The sequence below is a fragment of the Balaenoptera ricei genome, chromosome 5, assembly GCF_028023285.1.
Source record: "Balaenoptera ricei isolate mBalRic1 chromosome 5, mBalRic1.hap2, whole genome shotgun sequence".
Taxonomy (NCBI): Eukaryota; Metazoa; Chordata; class Mammalia; order Artiodactyla; family Balaenopteridae; genus Balaenoptera; species Balaenoptera ricei.
Genome location: NC_082643.1, coordinates 86,331,907 through 86,350,599, shown reverse-complemented (window position 1 = coordinate 86,350,599; position 18,693 = coordinate 86,331,907). Strand labels below are relative to the sequence as shown.

At 35.3% G+C, this 18,693-nt stretch overlaps 1 protein-coding gene across 6 annotated transcripts in view; it reads left to right on the top strand.

Moving 5' to 3' along the window:
* The window catches only part of PCDH7 (protocadherin 7), a 405,762-nt gene that overhangs the window by 66,950 nt on the left and 320,119 nt on the right, over positions 1–18,693 (top strand). The window contains exon 2 of one of the 6 annotated variants that reach the window (XM_059923225.1): positions 3,840–3,904. The exons of the other annotated variants lie outside the window; for them this stretch is intronic. Coding sequence (XP_059779208.1) covers positions 3,840–3,869 — 30 coding nt within the window. The 3' untranslated portion in view covers positions 3,870–3,904. Of the gene's footprint in view, positions 1–3,839; positions 3,905–18,693 lie in introns of those variants that run through there. 6 annotated transcript variants of the gene reach the window in all.

Genomic DNA, 18,693 nt, shown 5'->3' with positions numbered 1-18,693 from the left:
ATTGATTATGGACCAGTCTTTGAGACTTTGGGCAAGCTACTTAACCTGTCATATATTTAAATGAAGATAATAGAAGTCTTATGGTAATATTAGGAAAAGTGTATGAATTAGTATGCTATATGTTATATGTCATATAATGAGTTAATATGAGTTGATATATACCACTTATGGCCATGCCTGGCATAAAGTGAGAATGTATAAATAACTATTATTAAAGAAAGGCTCAGAAATTGACACCAGTCATATAGCTATTCACTAGTTGAGCTAAGATTCCAGAAGCAGTTTGAACACAATTCACAATAGTGCCCGCCATATAGTAGGTGTCTCTGAGTGCTATCTGCTATTAAAAACAAATTTGTTTTACACCAAAAACACTGGTCGTGAGTTAGTTTGAGATTCGAAATTCAGATATGCCTGACTTTAAACCCTTATTTCCTTAAACCCTTACAGGAATTTAAACTTGATTTTAGAATTGTTTTTTGGTGTGGACTTATACAAACTTTACAAACAAGCTTGCTGTTTAGTATGTTTTGGAAAGGTATTTTTGGGATTATTTAGAGCATACAAACGTGCTTATAAAACATGGTAATATTTATAAATGAGAATATTATAAAACATGATCAATTATCAATGGATACTTTGATCTGTTTCCATGAGTCTCTTAACATTTAGAAACTACTCATTAAAACAAACATTGGTGAAATATCTAACAGGTTTATTTATTTATTTCTAGTACACTTCAGCAGGGTAATTTGGTAAGCTCATATTCTCACTTTCATTTTCTTCGAATATTTGGAATTATATTAATCAAAATAAATTAAGTGATTAATTATGTTAATCACTGTTGTGATTGTGGGGAGCACCTTTTATACTGTGACATGTTCTTTTCAGCTATTGCTGCATCATTTGTGTTGCCATTCAGTTTTGTTTAACTGTGAGGAATGTTTTATTTCAGTTTTCTTGAAATAGTTTGCAGTAATTTTTCTATTAACTTGTTTTATTGACTACTTTTCACGTAGAGGTTTGTAAGGCTTCGCACCATCCTCCAGTAGTCACCATTACTTGCTGTTTAGTTGAACTTGAAACTGATATGCCCTGATGACTGTTATTAGAAGTTACTTCACTTACTGTGTCATCTAGCACTATTGGATCATAAAAATATGTGTTAAAGAAAGCTTTCTCGTGCTTTCTTTGTATGTGCTACTGGCAAGTGATCAAGACTATGAGATAAAATAGATCATGGCTAGGTATGGAGAGCATGGTTGAACTGCTATTAAAGTTGTGTACAAAGTATACATAATGGATTCAGATATTACACTGAAGGCTGAAGTATCCCATACATTGCCACCCCCAAATCTTGCAAGGACAGAACAACTTGCTGCTTCTTAGGCCATGCTCAGGAACATTTAGTGCCTGTTCATTTCTAATTAATACATTTCCAACTTCTTAATTTAGAATCATGTTCCTCTGACTCTAATCTCCCTTTCCCATTTATACTTTTCATTCTTTTCATGAACTTGATGCTCCTGTTAAGCTTGGTAAGTTTCGAGTGACTTTACCTGCTTCACACTTTCCTACCAGTTTATCTTAACCTATACTGTTATCTCCTCCAGCAAATCTCTGTCTTCTAATTTTACATGAGTGAATCCTACCTTCCATGATTCTTCTTTTATAAGCTGTTTCTGATTACCAGGTCGTGAGTGTTAATGTTAAGTCATTTTATCTGTGTGATTTTATGTTACCTGGAGCTTCCTACCTTTAATGATGGAATTGTTTTGTGCATGTAAGTGAATATATGTATTATTTTATTATTGCACCATAATCTCTTGACTGGGAAGGTCCAAGCCTGAATCATATTTGCTGTCTCCCCCCAGTTCTTAGCAAAGCGCCTTGCTTATGGTAAGTTAGTAGATGCTTATTAAACAGTGATTGAATTCATTTGTTGCTATAAAGGGGAATTTTATGTGATTTTAGGGCATTCAATGTAATGTATAAATAGTTATTCAATAAATATTTATTGCATTGCTACAATAGATTAGGTGCAGAGGATGTCATATTCCTATAAAGAATTAACTTCTGGGTAACAGTTGGGGTGATGTGCACCTGTTTATATACATATATATCATACGTCATGTACACTCTGTGTGTTACTCGGGATCTGCTCTATTGCAGAAATTCTGTTATTACCAAGATAACTATATTACCCAGATGTGATAACTACATGGTACCAAGAGTAAGGGGTCTGGTGGAGGACAAGTGGATGCCAAGGCAGGATGATATAAAAGGAGACTGGGAAATAGATCAAGATGTAAATGGCATTAGATTTCATGTGAAGGAGATTCAACTTGATCCTGGGAGAAACGGGAGTCAGACAGCAGAGGTCTTTAAGTACAGGGCAGTGGAGGCCTTGATTTGTTAGGGGAATAACTCTCAAAGCAGTGGGAACGAAGCACCAGAGAGGGAAGAAACAAATAACCCTAAAGGAATCTGGATTGTGCCTTAACAGAGACATATTTCTCTTAGACTTGGAATTCTATGCCATTAGTGGCCACACTTTATGTGGAATAAGAAGTAGTAGAGACAACAGCTCTCTTTGGTCATTTCTTGGCACCGATACACTGCTCTGCTCGAGAGACTTATTTCCTTATTCTAGACTTATTCTAGAGGAATTAGTATAGTTAATAACGAAAGAAATACATATAAATGCATGGTTTCTAAAATCCATAGACTTGAAACTATTCTTTAAACATGGAGTTCAGTCCAACTTAAAATGTTTATGTGTGATGATTTGGCAAATCTATACGATGTTGAGATATAGATAGAAAGCATCATTTAAATATAAAATCCTTTTGCTGTAATACTGTCAAAAAAAAGACTTTCCTTGATGTTAAGCTATGATCTCAAGTCATGCCTCAGAGACTATCTTGAGGCTGAAGGCTAAAAATCATCGCTCATCAAATCGATGCCATCCCGTTTCTACCTCTATCATTGTCTGAACTCACTCCTCAAGCTATAAGCTGATTATTTCACACTTTACCCAGAAGTATTTTTATTTTGACCTTGCAGCATATCATTAAAGTATTTTCAGTGGTTTTTGCTTGCTTTTGTGTGTCATGGTTTTAAAAAAAAGAATTTATGCCACAGATAATGCAGATATGACTTTCATAGTCCTACTGTTTATAAGGCTCACTGTTTTCTTTTGAAAAAATAAAATAATTCGTAGGATTTCATTTGTATTGAGACTGTTCTGGCAGTTCTGTAACAGTGGAATTTTTAAGGATCATCAATACTGAAGGCAGAGTCTGCAGAGTTACTCTTTTTTTTTTCTCTTTTTTTCATCTTTAATTCCAATTAAAAGATACATATTCTATTAGACTAGATGCTTTCTGCCTGGATGTTTTCTGTGTGATCTTTGACTTGCAACCAAGGAAATGTAGCTTCAATCTGTTAGAGCTGAATGGGACCACAGTATGCCATGAGCTATCTAGTGTTTCAAGAATTTAGAACCCCTGGTCTATGAATAATGATTAATATGTGTTATTAACATTGTTAAATTTTCCAGCAAATATGTCCTGTAAAGTTATTCTGTGTTGCTGAAATTATTCTTAATATTCATATAATGCAGACATTGCACATATCCTATGTATGCAAAGTATTTAACCCACAGTTCTATAGATAAATATCCACATTCTCGATGTGCAATTTTCAAAATGCCTGTTTTATACTTTATCATAAAATTTATGCAAAATCCTGTATAAATCATATTCAGTATGCTTTTTAATATAATTTTTTAAACAAAAGATTGTATTTTTGTTTGAAATTTGTATTGTGTTTGATAGGTTTCAGAAGGAATGCCATCATGCCTTTAATGTTGCTGTTACCTATGGATTGGCAGTTCACCACGTCTTCTCTAATTGAAAGAGTTAAATGTTTTCTTTTAAAAATTAACTTGGAAATCCAAATTGTCTTACTAATATTATTATGAAAAGCTACAATCTGTGATATATCATATTGTCAGAATATCTTACCATTGTATATAATATAGAATTTTCTCAATGCTTGATTTGCCGATTCTGAATATAACTTTTCTTGATATTGTAAGTGAAGTATATCGGGAATACTTCATAATGTATTGTATGTAGTACTTCATACTGAATAATGTCAGTGTTGAGTCACGTATTGACTGGTGAAGCATTAACAAATGGAGTATAAAAGTATAAAAGTTCTGGATTATTTTGGATGCACATACACATATATCTAAATATACATATTTAGATATATAATAAATATTTTGAAATATATATTTTCTCTACATGTCTGTTTCACATATTCATATATATGTCCATATATATTATTCATACATATTCATATATGTACATATATATTTCAGAATGTATTTTTCTATTCTGAGTCACCAGAGGGAAACAATTACTCAAAAATAATTACTGAATACCACTTTAGCCCAGACGCTGTGCTTGAGGCTGGGAATATAAATGTGGGAAAGATGCCATCTGTGCTTTTAAGGAGCTAGTTACCAAGAGGGTCAGATGTGTTACAAGCGCTATAGGGCAACAGAGATAAAGAGGGAAAGTGAAGTCATTTGGGAATAATACAAGAAGCTTTTGCGTTGAACCTTACAATAAATTAAGTTTATTTACACTAAGGAGGGAAGAAAGAGGCATTTCAACTGGAGAAGAAATCATGAGCAAAATAATGAAAGCATCAAAATGAATCATTTATTTGGTTAAAGACACATCATCCAGTTTGGTTAGAGTATAGGGAACATGGGAAGAGTGACTAGATATGAACCGGAAAGATTAAGTAGATTCAACTCAAGAGGAGCCTTGAATTTTATGCCTAGGAGTTTGGGTTTATCCTGTGAACATGTGGAAGTCACTGCAATTTTCAAGCAGGGATATAATGCAATACTTGGTTTAGAATGATGGCTCTGTGGGAAGAATGGAGGGCAGTTTATAGTAAAAGTACTAGAGAAAGGGATACCTGTTAGGGAACTCGGATAGTCTGATAAAGTCTGATCATGTGATTCTGATGCCACGACTTTGGAGACAGATCAAGAGGCATATGGACAGATGGATGTAAAATGTTTGGCAGATGACTGGAGGTTGGGGAAGAGAGGAGAGGAATGGAAAACAATTTTGTTTTAGATTTGAACATTTTAATAAGAAAGTGGAATTTGAAATGTAGGAGATTAAGCTTGGGAAAAGAAAGAATTAAACAGTTCATCTACATTTAGTGATAGCTGACTCCAGTCAAGTATATGAGCTCCCTAGGGAGTTCACAGAGAGTGTAAAAACAGAAGATGACAAAGGAGCAATCTTGTGGAGATATGGGGAAGACACCATAAAAGAAGTATATGTAGAATCTGAAGAAAACTGTGTGATGAAAAGCTGGAAAAAAACGGAAAGTGTTTCTGCTCATAGACATACTAATAATAACAATATCAAAACCAATAATAATAGCAAAAATTGACTTAACTTTTACTAGTCACTAAACTTTGCACTAAAAATATTACACAGATGAGCTCATTTAACCCTAATAATAAAATTTATTTTCAAGCAATAGAAACCAAGTTTACAATTTAGCATTTTAGACTGAAGATGGCTTTGGGAACCAAGAGATGGGGCTCACAAAGTGCTAGCAGAGGATAAACATGCTCAGGAAAGAGAAAGGTCCGTTCCAGCTCCAGAGGGTAGAAGTCAATTCAGAGGTTAGCAGGGGTTGGTAAACTGTTCCTTTCAAGCTCACTATTCAGACTCCAGAGAGGGAACGCTGAAATATCCTTTTGGGGTAACTTGTCAACCTTTTGGTTGACAAGAAGGGCAACACACTTTGAATAACAGTTTTACCAGACTAAATTCAGTGGGTGAAAGTAATTTGCTCAAAGGAACCTGAGGTATCCTTAAAAGTGACCCATACATCCGCAATTTACATATGAGGGCACTAAATCTTACGGACTTTAAATGCCTTTCCCAAATTGAAACAGGTAGTAAGTAAATGTATTCATATTAAAGCCAAACTCCCATCATTCAGATCAAGAAAACTGAAGAGTGAGAAAAGCGTCCTTTGTGTAGCATTTCGAATAGTTTCATCAGCGTGGTAGCCAGCTAAGATTACACCAGATTTTATGGAGCCAGTTTAAGTAAGCAGAGCCGTTGAATGCAAGGACCTTTGCCAAGAATCTTTGTAGGAAGGAAAAGAAAACAGCAACTTGATGGTGGAAGACGGGAAGAAAAGATCTTTTTTTACAAAATAGGGAAATTCAGGTAGGTTTGTAGGTTGAAAGAAGGTTAGAGGTTGAACGGAAAAGAGAAAGCACATTGATGAAACAAGATCTTGGCAGAGGCAGGAAGAGTGGAATCCAAAGGTCAGATGAACAAGAGAATAAGGATTCTTCTTAGATGCAAAGTGAAGTCCCAGGGAGTAAAGAAACCAATGAATTTGGAGACATAGAGGAGGGAAGTGGAGGGGGTTCATGCCTGATGGTCCCGATGTTCTCAGTAGTAGGAGGTGAAATCATGTGCTGAGGTTGAGGGCAGTGAGGGTGAGAGTGGGGGATCCGAGGAGGGTGTGGTGGGAACAGCTGCTGTGTGGAATGGGAAGACCAGCCAAGTAGGAATGAGTAATAGGGCTGCTAAGCGGCTCTGAGAGTTCAGCTGACATCGGAAATCATAAATTTGTAGCAGAGTCAATCAGCATGGTTATTCAATTTTCTCAGTAACTCTTGGCAGCCCAGGAGGAGGAGGAGAGCAAACAGATGGTAGGATTGATTTGGTAATGGGATTGGCAAGGCCGCTGTGAGAGAAGGTCAAAGAATGGGAGAATCAATTGCACCCACGAAATGTGTTATCAGGGAGATCACAATTAGGAAGAGATGACAGTCAAGCCAGGAAAGAGCATCAGCCTTTGATGCCTAAGAGGAATTTTTGTGGGCATGAGTGGGATGGGAATGAGAGAAGAGAATTTCACAATTCTGGATAGTACAATAGAACACTTTTTGTTTAGAAACAGTTTATTTTGTATCTATGGGTATGGATTGCCAAAGCTGAGTGGGAGTGTCGGTCACTGAATATAGGGGCAAAAGAATTTTGAAGCTAAATACATGAATGAGTCATCCAAGTCATCTAGGATAGTGACAAGTGATAGAAGAAAAACACCCAAAAAACGAGAAAACAAACAAGCCAGCTGCCAAATTATTCTAGTGAATTGATGAAGTACTTGTCGATGACAAGATTTAGAAGACAGATGGTTTGATTGATTGTTTGGGTTTTGTAGACATAGGGCTTATTGAACTAAGATAATAGAACAGTGTCTCAGAATTAGGAGGGGAAGTCCAAGAGGATGTCCCTCTTCCTCTTTGCCCTGAGATAGGAAGATGATTACTGTTTTTGACAGTGTTCTAGAACATAGTGAAATCTAAATTCAGTGGTCAGTTCTGTCTCCTTGTCTAAAATCTTGGCATTTGAGTGGTTGTTCACTCCCTCTCCCTGGAGCACTTCTTATCACCATCTTCACTTGGTTTTCCTCTCCATTGCTGACTACATCTTCTTAGTCTCCTATGCTGCTTCTACTAAATATCTAAGTCATGTGGTGCCCCAGGATTTTGTTTTTATGTATCACCATCCCAGGCTTCTCACCTGGGCTCCATACTCAATACAATTACCTATTCAGCTTTTCCACTGGTAAAGGCAGTAGTACCCAGTGGTCATGCAGTAGGTTCTGGCACCAGATTCTCCATGACTCTATTAACTGGCTGACTAGGGCAAATCTCTCTGTAATTTAGTTTTCTTAATCTCTAAAATGAGGATGATAATAAGAATTAATTCATGGGGCTCTTGGGGGGATTAGGTAAAAGATATAAAAAATTAAATATACAAGTGTGTAGAGGTATACTTGGCACAGAATAAGTGCTCAGTAATTGCTAGTTATTAATATTATCACAAACATAACAGAGTGAAAGTAGAGCCATTGAGTTTTTTCCTCATATACCTCAGTTTGCCATCTTCATAAATCTTCCTCATGTGAGTGAATAATACAGATATCCACTCACTTTTTTTTAGAGGAAAACTCCCGAGATTATCTTTTGCTCTTTTCCCTTATATGCCACCCCAATCCCTCAGTAATTTCTATTACCTTTACATCGAAAATTTATACCAAATCTGACCATTTTTCACGACCTTCTCGTCTAAATCATAATCCAAGCCACCAACATCTGCTGTGTCTCTGATTCTACTATGATCCCTGCGATACCCCTAGAGTGTTATTTCTAAAGTACAAATGCAAACATGTCTTTTCCCTGTTTAAAATCTGCCGTGTCTTTCCATTACAATGAGAATAAAATCTGATCTTCCAAAATGGTCTACAAGCATGACCTGATTAGGTACCAGCCTGCCTCTGGGACCTCAACTCCTTTCACTCTCAGAATGACTCACTAAACCAAAGCCACTATGAACCTTTGTTCTGTCACTCAAACATGCCGAAAGATTTCCTCCTGCAGAGCCTTTGAACTTGTTATGCTTTCTGTTTGGAACACTCTTTCTCCCCTCCAGTCTTCATATGCCTGCCTCCTCTTCATCATTTAAATCTCACTTCAGATATCAGGTCCTCACAGAGGCTTCCTTGACCCTCTTCATCATGATGCTCTATTTTATAGGTTTGGTAGCACTCATTTGGATCTGCAATTTCCACCCAAACCTTAGTTCGCCCAAAATGATCACACCTAAATCTGGGAAAATAAAAAAATCTATCATAGAGTTTCATTTGATTTACTTGATTATTTACATTTTGGTCATCAGAGTTCTTAAATTTTATTTTTGTGTATACTTGTTCATATAAGTAAAGTGATTATTAGATGATACACTGGTGTCTGCTGGTGTATTAGGCATTTGGAATGTTGTAAGCATCTCTAGCATTCCTCTTCACATTCGTAAAAGTTGGCGTGAATAAAATAGTACTTGTTTTGGATCTGGAGTTCTCTTGGAAAACTACTATTTTTGGAAAATGAGCTATTATTCTTTTGATTTTTATAGAAGATATATATATATATGTATATATATATACATATATATATACACACACACACACACACATATATATATATATATATATACATACACATAATAGAAGGAACTGCTAAAATGACCTGAAGGTTGTATTTAAGCCTATAAGTACTTCACTTGAATCATGAATTATTTTATTAATAAGGTTAACATATCAGAAGATAATTGTTATATCAATAGTTCTCCAAAGCGTAATCAATGAAATACAAACAAAACCAAGATATTGTCTTCCTTACATTCACTTGCCTTTTGAGTAAAAGAATGCAAAACATACTTATTATTTCTGATGCAAGGATACATATTTACTTGAGAATCCATGTGTTGTGATTATAAATATCACTTGGGATCAAGATATTGACTGCAGAGTCGTGTTCATGGATTACTGTTTTAAGGTAGATATATGAGGATATCAGGCATGCATGACCTGCAATCATGGGCTTTCCACTACAAAAATAGAATGGATTCTTATTCATCAAACATAATGTCATGTTTGCAGCCCCAACTAACTCCTTATAATCACTTAAGATTTGGATATAAAATTAGGCTTTCTACATGTAGTCTGAAACCACAAATATTACATTTCTGGATTCTGGTTGCGTTTTTAAAGATAGGGTGGAGCAAGTATTCTAACTTAGCAGCTAAATATTATTATACTCTTAGGCCTAATGCAGCACATATTGTAACAGTCATCATCTGTTTGTGAAAAAGAAAATTTGGTGATTACTGGCACAGTTTCAAAATTCCAATTGATGGACGATGAGAGAGGCTTTCTGACCTTAAATATTTTGTAAATCCCAAAGTGAGATGTTTAATTAGAGCATACATTTTTGGAGACTCTCAAGAAAGAAGTCTCAACCCAGGTTCCTTTTTTCCTGAAGGAACCAAAACAATGACAGTGGCCACAAACTGCAATCACAGTGGGCTCTCTCGGGGGTACCTACAGTGACATGGGTGGCTTCTTTTCTTAGCTGGTGTAGGAGGGAGAGGTGGGCATGTAGGCACATCTCTGTGTTGGTGTTTGCAGAAGATGAGTGAGATCCAAACATGTACAAAGGCTGTGGGATGGTTGGAAGAGATGCCAGTACTGACTAAATGAACAAACGTGTTGAAAAGGGGTTAAATGCCATTATCAGTCATTAATTTTAGAGAGAGAATACAGTTGATAAATTCCAAATATGACAGAAAAGTTACTAAAAATTACATTTCCTAGTATAGAATACTTGGTAGTTTTTCATGTGGATTCGTTAAGGTGTTTGAATACTAATAATTGGTTTTGGCTTCTTTACTGGCAAGTAAAGCCAGAAAACTTTTTCAGGGCATCTTGTTAAAAATTTCCTCTCTATCTTTCTCTCTCTCTTTCTTATTCCTCCTTCAGGATAACTTAGGCACAATTCCTAAAAGAACACCACTTGGCCGATTTCCATCTGGCATCCTTCCCCTCTTATTTTCACAGAGAAAAGTGTGGAGTCTAGTTTTTAATGCTATTTCTGAATAAATTCAGCTTTCACCTCAGCACCCATCCTCCTCCCTTGTTTTTTGTATAAGCAGTTACCTCTTTTTGTGGGAAAAATAAACATAACTCTGGGCTCTAACAGTTGGGTAGAATCAGATAAAAACAAATTGTAGAAATATGGACTCACCAATTTCCAGTTATCTTTTGTAGGCTTTAGAGTAAAAATGTGTCATGTGAAAAGTTCCATCTGTGCAGGAGAATTGAGTATTTTACACACAGATAATTAGAAAATTGTCAAGACATATGTTGCTTTTTACAAATGATTTTGTATTTATTGTTTTGCAGATGAAATCAAAAATTATCATGGTGCTGAATTATGAAAAACCTCTCGACTTAGAGGTCTTCATCAATGACTAATTGCTACTATTTGTAACCCACTTTAAAAGCAAATAAAGCACCCATCTGGTAATTCTATTGATGGTTTCCATATTAAAATGGCTATTGGTCCTCAAAAAGAAAATATGCAATTATAAAATATTCATATTGGTGTCACTATTGAAAAGCTTACAAATGTATTTGGAAAAATAGAGTTTATTATTCCTTTTCTCATTCTCTGTTAAGCCTATAACCTTTTAAAAAATCAAATTGGACTAATGATGTAGCTACATATATTCAACAAAACGGAAGATTAAGCGATTATCTAAATAAATCAAGGCAAAAAAGAAACATTCATAATTAATAATTTAGATAGCAGTATCGACTCCTCTCTGTGTTGTCCACTGTAGAATTTATAGGGCTTGAATAACCTGGTCTCCCTACTCAAAACAGGGAAAAGGAAAAACTAGTCCTGGTCTTGTTTTGAAACCCTTTGACCTTGAACAAAACGTTGCATGTCTGTGAGACTCCATTTCTGTGGTGGTTAAATGTGAGAAATGCCTCTGCCAGTCTTTGTGTTGTTATGAAGAATTAATGAAATGAAGAATGTGCAAATATTTTGTAAAAGTAAGTCCCTCACAGGAGGCAGAGATAGCTATCACCATCCAGGCTTCTGAAGTAGGGCAATCTTTGTCACCCACTTGAAGACTGAAGTATTTTATCTCTGAGGAAAAACAATATGTAGAATTGCTCTAGCCCTGCTTCATTCTGAGCTTTAACCACTTAGAAGTTCTTGAATATTCACTAACCTTGCATCTCCTGATGCATGAGGGTTCTGTCTGGGCCTAGAGGGAGACAGCAATTTTCCTGCTTATTATCTGCCTTTGATGACCCCGATGTCCCTCTCTGCAGAGGCAGAATGGGTTGGTCTGGTTTACATTATACATATAACATAGACTGTGCCCCTGGCCCCAGTGCTCTAGCACCTTTTCAGATTTTGTGATGCCATCTCATTCCTGTTTGCATTTGTTCATGCCTGGAATGCAAATTCTCTTTTTCTTCTGGTTACATTTTCCTTGTTCTTCAACATGCAGCTCAACTCTGTGTGGTATGATTATAGGTGACTTACATCTTTTTGTTCTTTATACTTTACATTTTTAGTTCTCTTTCATGACTTTTATAATTTACAGTGCCATTTGAAGCTTTAATTAACAAAAACCTGAAGTACTTCCCTTGTAACCTGAATCAGGGTTAGGCGCCCCACTCACCTTTCACTAGCACAAAAGTTCGCCTCTCCTAATAATTATCTGAGTGGATAATGTTTATAATGGACTGCTTATTTGTCTATCTCTCTAGACTGAGATCTTCTGTAAATACAGTTATATTGGCTGCAATATCTATAATAAGCATTTATTACATGTCAGATGAATGAATGAATGGATAAACAAATAGTTTATGTATATAGTTCATTTTACTTTAGTAAATAGATGTGGGACAATATTCAACAGTTAATAATTAATTAGATTTGCAGTTCATATAATATGCTACAAGTTCTTAGTTCATTTTGTGCTTTTATACTCATTGGAAATCAATGTTGAAAATAAATTTTATTACAATAACAAATAAATAAACTATAATAAATAAATGAGGGAAGCTCTTGTAAATTATCATTTTTAAGGCAACTTCTCATTCTCTCATTTGTTTTTTGTATTGTATAAGGTATTTTCATCTTGAGATCCATGGCTAAACCTTAGTAGTCAAATAGAGGCCCTGTGCCAATATAAGAACACAGCTGATTAAATCCAACAGTGACTCTTTGTAATGGATTACCATTACAAATAATTTCTAGCTATCTGTGTACTTTGTATAAGAACTGAGTTTCGGACAACTGGCTACATTTGAATGACAATCAGAAGCTTCAAACATTGCTCTCCTGTGCATTCTCTATTGGAAGAACATTTCCTTGCAAGTGGCAGTCAGTGGCGTCTTATGTGAGTTGGCAAAGATAAGCACAATTTCATTCAATTCAATAGATATTTACTGTATACCAAATAATTTATGAGTCTCTAGATTTATAAAAGTGCATAACACCTTGGCCCTTTCTTTGAGGAACTCACAGTAAGTTTTAGGGAGGTAAAATGTAATCAATTACTGATAAAGAAAGAGTGAAATGTAAATTAGCAATATTAAACAAAATTTCTTAGGGGCTGCTCTTTGCTTGGCACTGTGTTGGGTGTTAATAAATGCTATGGGAACAAAGTTCTGTAGAATCTTTTAACTCTGGCATTGGAGAAGGACACTGGGATAGAACTGACTGTTCATTGGGCACAGTAGTTACAATGCTTTGAACCCACAATACTTTTTAGTGTGGGGCCCATGACAGTGTTTCAGTTTCTTTTAAAATCAGAAGAAAAACAAGGACCTTTTCAGTCAAATAAAATGTTTTAATATGTAATATTACTACATCCATCTTTATAACAACACAGTCCTTATATATAATTTGTAAGATTTTTTTTAAGATGAAAGTGTCTGTAAAGGCAGAAGAGCCTAGGGTTCATGGAAGTCATAATGTGGCCCTGACTGAGGGCAGGTGGAATCCAGAGAGGGTCAGGAAGAGATTCAGAGCACTGGAGTTGGGCTTTGAAATACTAGTACCATTTTACTAGGTAGAGGACAGGAAGGCCTTGTAGGGAGAAAGATTAGTCAAGGGCAAGGCCCAGACTTGTGAAAGTATAGGGTGGGATGATTCAGAGGTGCACCAGACATGGTCCCCAAATTAAAGTTCAGTTGACAGAGACAAATGTTTGCAAAGTACAACCACATAATAGAAGATATGTGCCTATTCCAAGACTGGAGAATAAGGTACCTGCTCCTAAATCTTTAAGATTCCTGAGAAGCAAAGATTTACAACCAGACAGCTTAAATAAATAAAACTGATTAAATAAGTCTACGATTGTAACATTCTCAGTGTTCTGAGATGTGTAGTACATTTGGGTGTAGTGTAGGTGGTACTGTGGTTTTGAGACTATCATTAAGTCCTAAGATCTCCTGATATATCAATAACTGTGAATTTGTCACCATTTGTATTATTATTCTCCGTATACATTTTGAAAATATTACCTAGCATGATAACATGTCAAAATTACATTGAAGTGTACATTTTCTCCCTCAGAAATTCAGTCAGGATTGAGTACTCTAATCAAAATATGAATTCTTAAGTACATTTCATACAAATGTTCACTAATAAATCAATAAACTTTCTTTCTAGGACAAATTCAAAATCCAAATTTGAGAAGTGAGTCATATTTTAATTCATATTGATAAATTCTTTTAAACTACTTTTAAAAGTTTAGAGGGTAAAGTAAAACTTTATTCTAATATATACTATTGTTTTCATTCCACTCCACCTTCAATCAGTTTCTTAAAGTATATGTTCTTTCCCTATTTTCTAAACGCTCTTCTCAGTACTATCTTTTTTTCTTTCCCCTCCTCATATAATGAAGGGAAAGCATTATTTATCTAATTTATGTTGAGAGAATAACATTAAGGCTACCTACATTTTTCTTGTTAGTATAATAGCTGTAGTGAAGAGTAGGTGAGCTGATGAATTTAATTTTTCAACTAACTAAACATGCACATATTAAATTCTCTGTCATAAATATAATCAGCCTTTAATTAGAAAATGAAGGAAACGTAATTCTAAGCATTATGAAGATATATTGAGCTTCTGGTGGTTAACACATCTAGGGAGATGAGGTAACTCAATCAGAATGCCATACTCTTGCTCTATTCTGAATAGAACTTTTGCAAATCTATTATACTGAGCATATAGGAGGGCCACTGGAAATAAAAGGATGCGCCTTTTTAAGGTAGGTAATAATGTCATCTTCAAAGCTAAAGGACACAAGCCCCTCCTATAAATAAGTAGTTGGACTGTTGGATATCACAAACTATGTTTTTAAATATAGAGGAGAATCTAGCCTTTAAAAGATATTTTTTTCATTTGTAGCATATTTATTTGCAACTCTGAAAATGTTAAAGGGGAGGCAGACAAAGGCATTGGTAAAAATTGAACTATTCATTTTGGAACGTGATTCATGGGGTGATTTTGCAAGTATTCCACCAATGTCTGGATCCCCCCAAATAAATATCATTTATTCACTCAAGAAACCATTGACTTAGCAAAACATCATGCTAAAGACAGGGACTGCAGGGCTATATAAGGCACAATCCTTGCCTTCAAGATGTTTATAGTCTAGTGGAGGCAACAGAAACACAATGGAAACACTGTATAATATGACTAATGCTGCATCCTGCAGTGTACAGGAAAGGCAAGTAACTCAGGCTTAGGGAACTGTGAAGGTTGATTCAAGAAAGTAATTTCATAAAAACCATGTGATCATCTCAATAGATGCAGAAAAAGCTTTCAACAAAATTCAACACCTATTTATGATAAAAACCCTCCAGAAAGTAGGCATAGGGGAACATACCTCAACATAATAAATGCCATATATGACAAACCCCCAGCCAACATCGTTCTCAATGGTGAAAAATTGAAACCATTTCCACTACGATCAGGAACAAGACAAGGTTGCCCGCTCTCAGCACTATTATTCAACATAGTTTTGGAAGTTTTAGCCACAGCAATCAGAGAAGACAAAGAAATAAAAGGAATCCAAATCGGAAAAGAAGAAGTAAAGCCGTCACTGTTTGCAGATGACATGATACTATACATAGAGAATCCTAAAGACGCTACCAGAAAACTGCTAGAGCTAATCAATGAATTTGATAAAGGAGCAGGATACAAAATTAATGCACAGAAATCTCTTGCATTCCTATACGCTAATGATGAAAAATCTGAAAGAGAAGTTAAGGAAACAATCCCATTTACCATTGCGACAAAAAGAATAAAATACCTAGGAATAAACCTACCTAAGGACATAAAAGACCTGTATGCAAAAAACTATAAGACACTGATGAAAGAAATTAAAGATGATACAAACAGATGGAGAGATATACCATGTTCTTGCATTGGAAGAATCAACACTGTGAAAATGACTATACTACCCAAAGCAATCTACAGATTCAGTGCAATCCCTATCAAGCTACCACTGGCATTTTTCACAGAACTAGAACAAAAAATTTCACAATTTGTATGGAAACACACAAGACCCCGAATAGCCAAAGCAATCTTGAGAAGGAAAAACGGAGCTGGAGGAATCAGGCTCCCGGACCTCAGACTATACTACAAAGCTACAGTAATCAAGACAGTATAGTACTGGTACAAAAACAGAAATATAAATCAATGGAACAGGATAGAAAGCCCAGAGATAAACCCACACACATATGGTCACCTTATTTTTGATAAAGGAGAATATACAATGGAGAAAAGACAGCCCCTTCAATAAGTGGTGCTGGGAAAACTGGACAGCTACATGTAAAAGAATGAAATTAGAACACTCCCTAAGAGCATACACAAAAGTGAACTCAAAATGGATTTAAGACCTAAATGTAAGGCAAGACACTATAAAACTCTTATAGGAAAACATAGGCAAAACACTCTATGACATAAATCACAGGAAGATCCTTTTTGACCCACCTCCTAGAGAAATGGAAATAAAAATAAACAAATGGGACCTAATGAAACTTAAAAGCTTTTGCACAACAAAGGAAACCATAAACAAGATGAAAAGACAACCCTCAGAATGGGAGAAAATATTTGCAAATGAAGCAACTGACAAAGGATTAATCTCCAAAATTTACAAGCAGCTCATGCAGCTCAATATCAAAAAAACAAACAACCCAATCCAAAAATGGGCAGATGATCTAAATAGACATTTCTCCAAAGAAGATATACAGATTGCCAACAAACACATGAAAGAATGCTCAACATCATTAATCATTAGAGAAATGCAAATCAAAACTACAATGAGATATCATCTCACACCAGTCAGAATGGCCATCATCAAAAAATCCAGAAACAATAAATGCTGGAGAGGGTGTGGAGAAAAGGGAACCCTCTTGCACCCTTGGTGGGAATGTAAATTGATACAGCCACTATGGAGAACAGTATGGAGGTTCCTTAAAAAACTAAAAATAGAACTACCATACGACCCAGCAATCCCACTACTGGGCATATACCCTGAGAAAAACCGTAATTTAAAAAGAGTCATGTACCACAATGTTCATTGCAGCTGTATTTACAATAGCCAGGACATGGAAGCAACCTAAGTGTCCATCAACAGATGAATAGATAAAGAAGATGTGGCACATATATACAATGGAATATTACGCAGCCATAAAAAGAAACGAAATTGAGTTATTTGTAGTGAGGTGGATGGACCTAGAGTCTGTCATACAGAGTGAAGTAAGTCAGAAAGAAAAAAACAAATACCATATGCTAACACATATATATGGAATCTAAAAAAAAAAAAGAAAGCTTATGAAGAACCTAGGGGCAGGACAGGAATAAAGACGCAGACGTAGAGAATGGACTTGAGGACACGGGGAGGGGGAAGGGTAAACTGGGACGAAGTGAGAGAGTGGCATGTACTTATATATACTACCAAATGTAAAATAGATAGCTAGTGGGAAGCAGACTCATAGCACAGGGACATCAGCTCAGTGCTTTGTGACCACCTAGAGGGGTGGGATAGGGAGGGTGGGAGGGAGGCGCAAGAGCGAGGGGATATGGGGATATATGTATATGTATAGCTGATTCACTTTTTTATAAAGCAGAAACTTACACACCATTTTAAAGCAATTATACTCCAATAAAGATGTTAAAAAAAAAAAAAGTAATTTCACCTTGTTCAGCCTTGTGTTTTTTTGTTTTTTTTGTTTTTTGGTTTTTTTTAAGAATTGCATAAGTAATTCAAAGTGATATACCTAGATTTATCTATGTCTGCAGTTATCACAAAATTTTGACATCTTCTTTGTATTATTTTTAAAATTTTGGATAAACAAATGTACTTTCATGTCCCAGTTTCTTATTACCTGTTTTTACGTATAGGTAACATGTACTTATATATATAGATAATGTTTATCTATATGCAAATGCAAATATGTATATGTTTGGAATATCCATATATATTTGAAAAAAACAAATAACCTTGTAAACACACTTTGGAAACGTTTTCTTCATGCCTTTCCAAATACTTCTGTAGCTTTAATGTCATACCAGATTCACAGTAAAAATTTCATTCATCGTATGAAAGTCTATTGTTGGCTCACTTAAATGTGATTTTCTTTGGTTTACTCTTCAGTGAATTATCTTAAAATTATGTGAAATGCAGCATCAACTCTATTTTATTTTCTCTTTCCTCTCTAAACATCATTGTTGGTGATATTTTTCATTTTATCCTGGCCTACGAAAGGAATTTCCTTTACCTACCTAATTTTCTGTTTATATGAGGAAGCCACTTGTATTAGCAATCCCTGTTGACTTTTGTTCATTCATTGCACCGCTGCTTAAGATCTGGTACAAAAACATATGGAAACAAATCACACAGGTTCTTTCCCCTTGTGAAAAATGGCTAAGGCCTGAAATATTGATATAGACTTTATATAATTTATTAAATAAATATATCCTTTAGCTTTTGGAGTAAGTAACTAGCTCTTCACATTTAATTCCTAATGTAAGTATATAGGAGTGGATTAGAGTCCATTTTTTCCCATAATTTTTATTAAAGCAAATGTGTTGATTAAGACTCATGAATTGAGCAGCTGCTTTCCCACATTATGTTTGATGTGATGGGAATGTAAAAAGTACTATAGGACACTATCCCT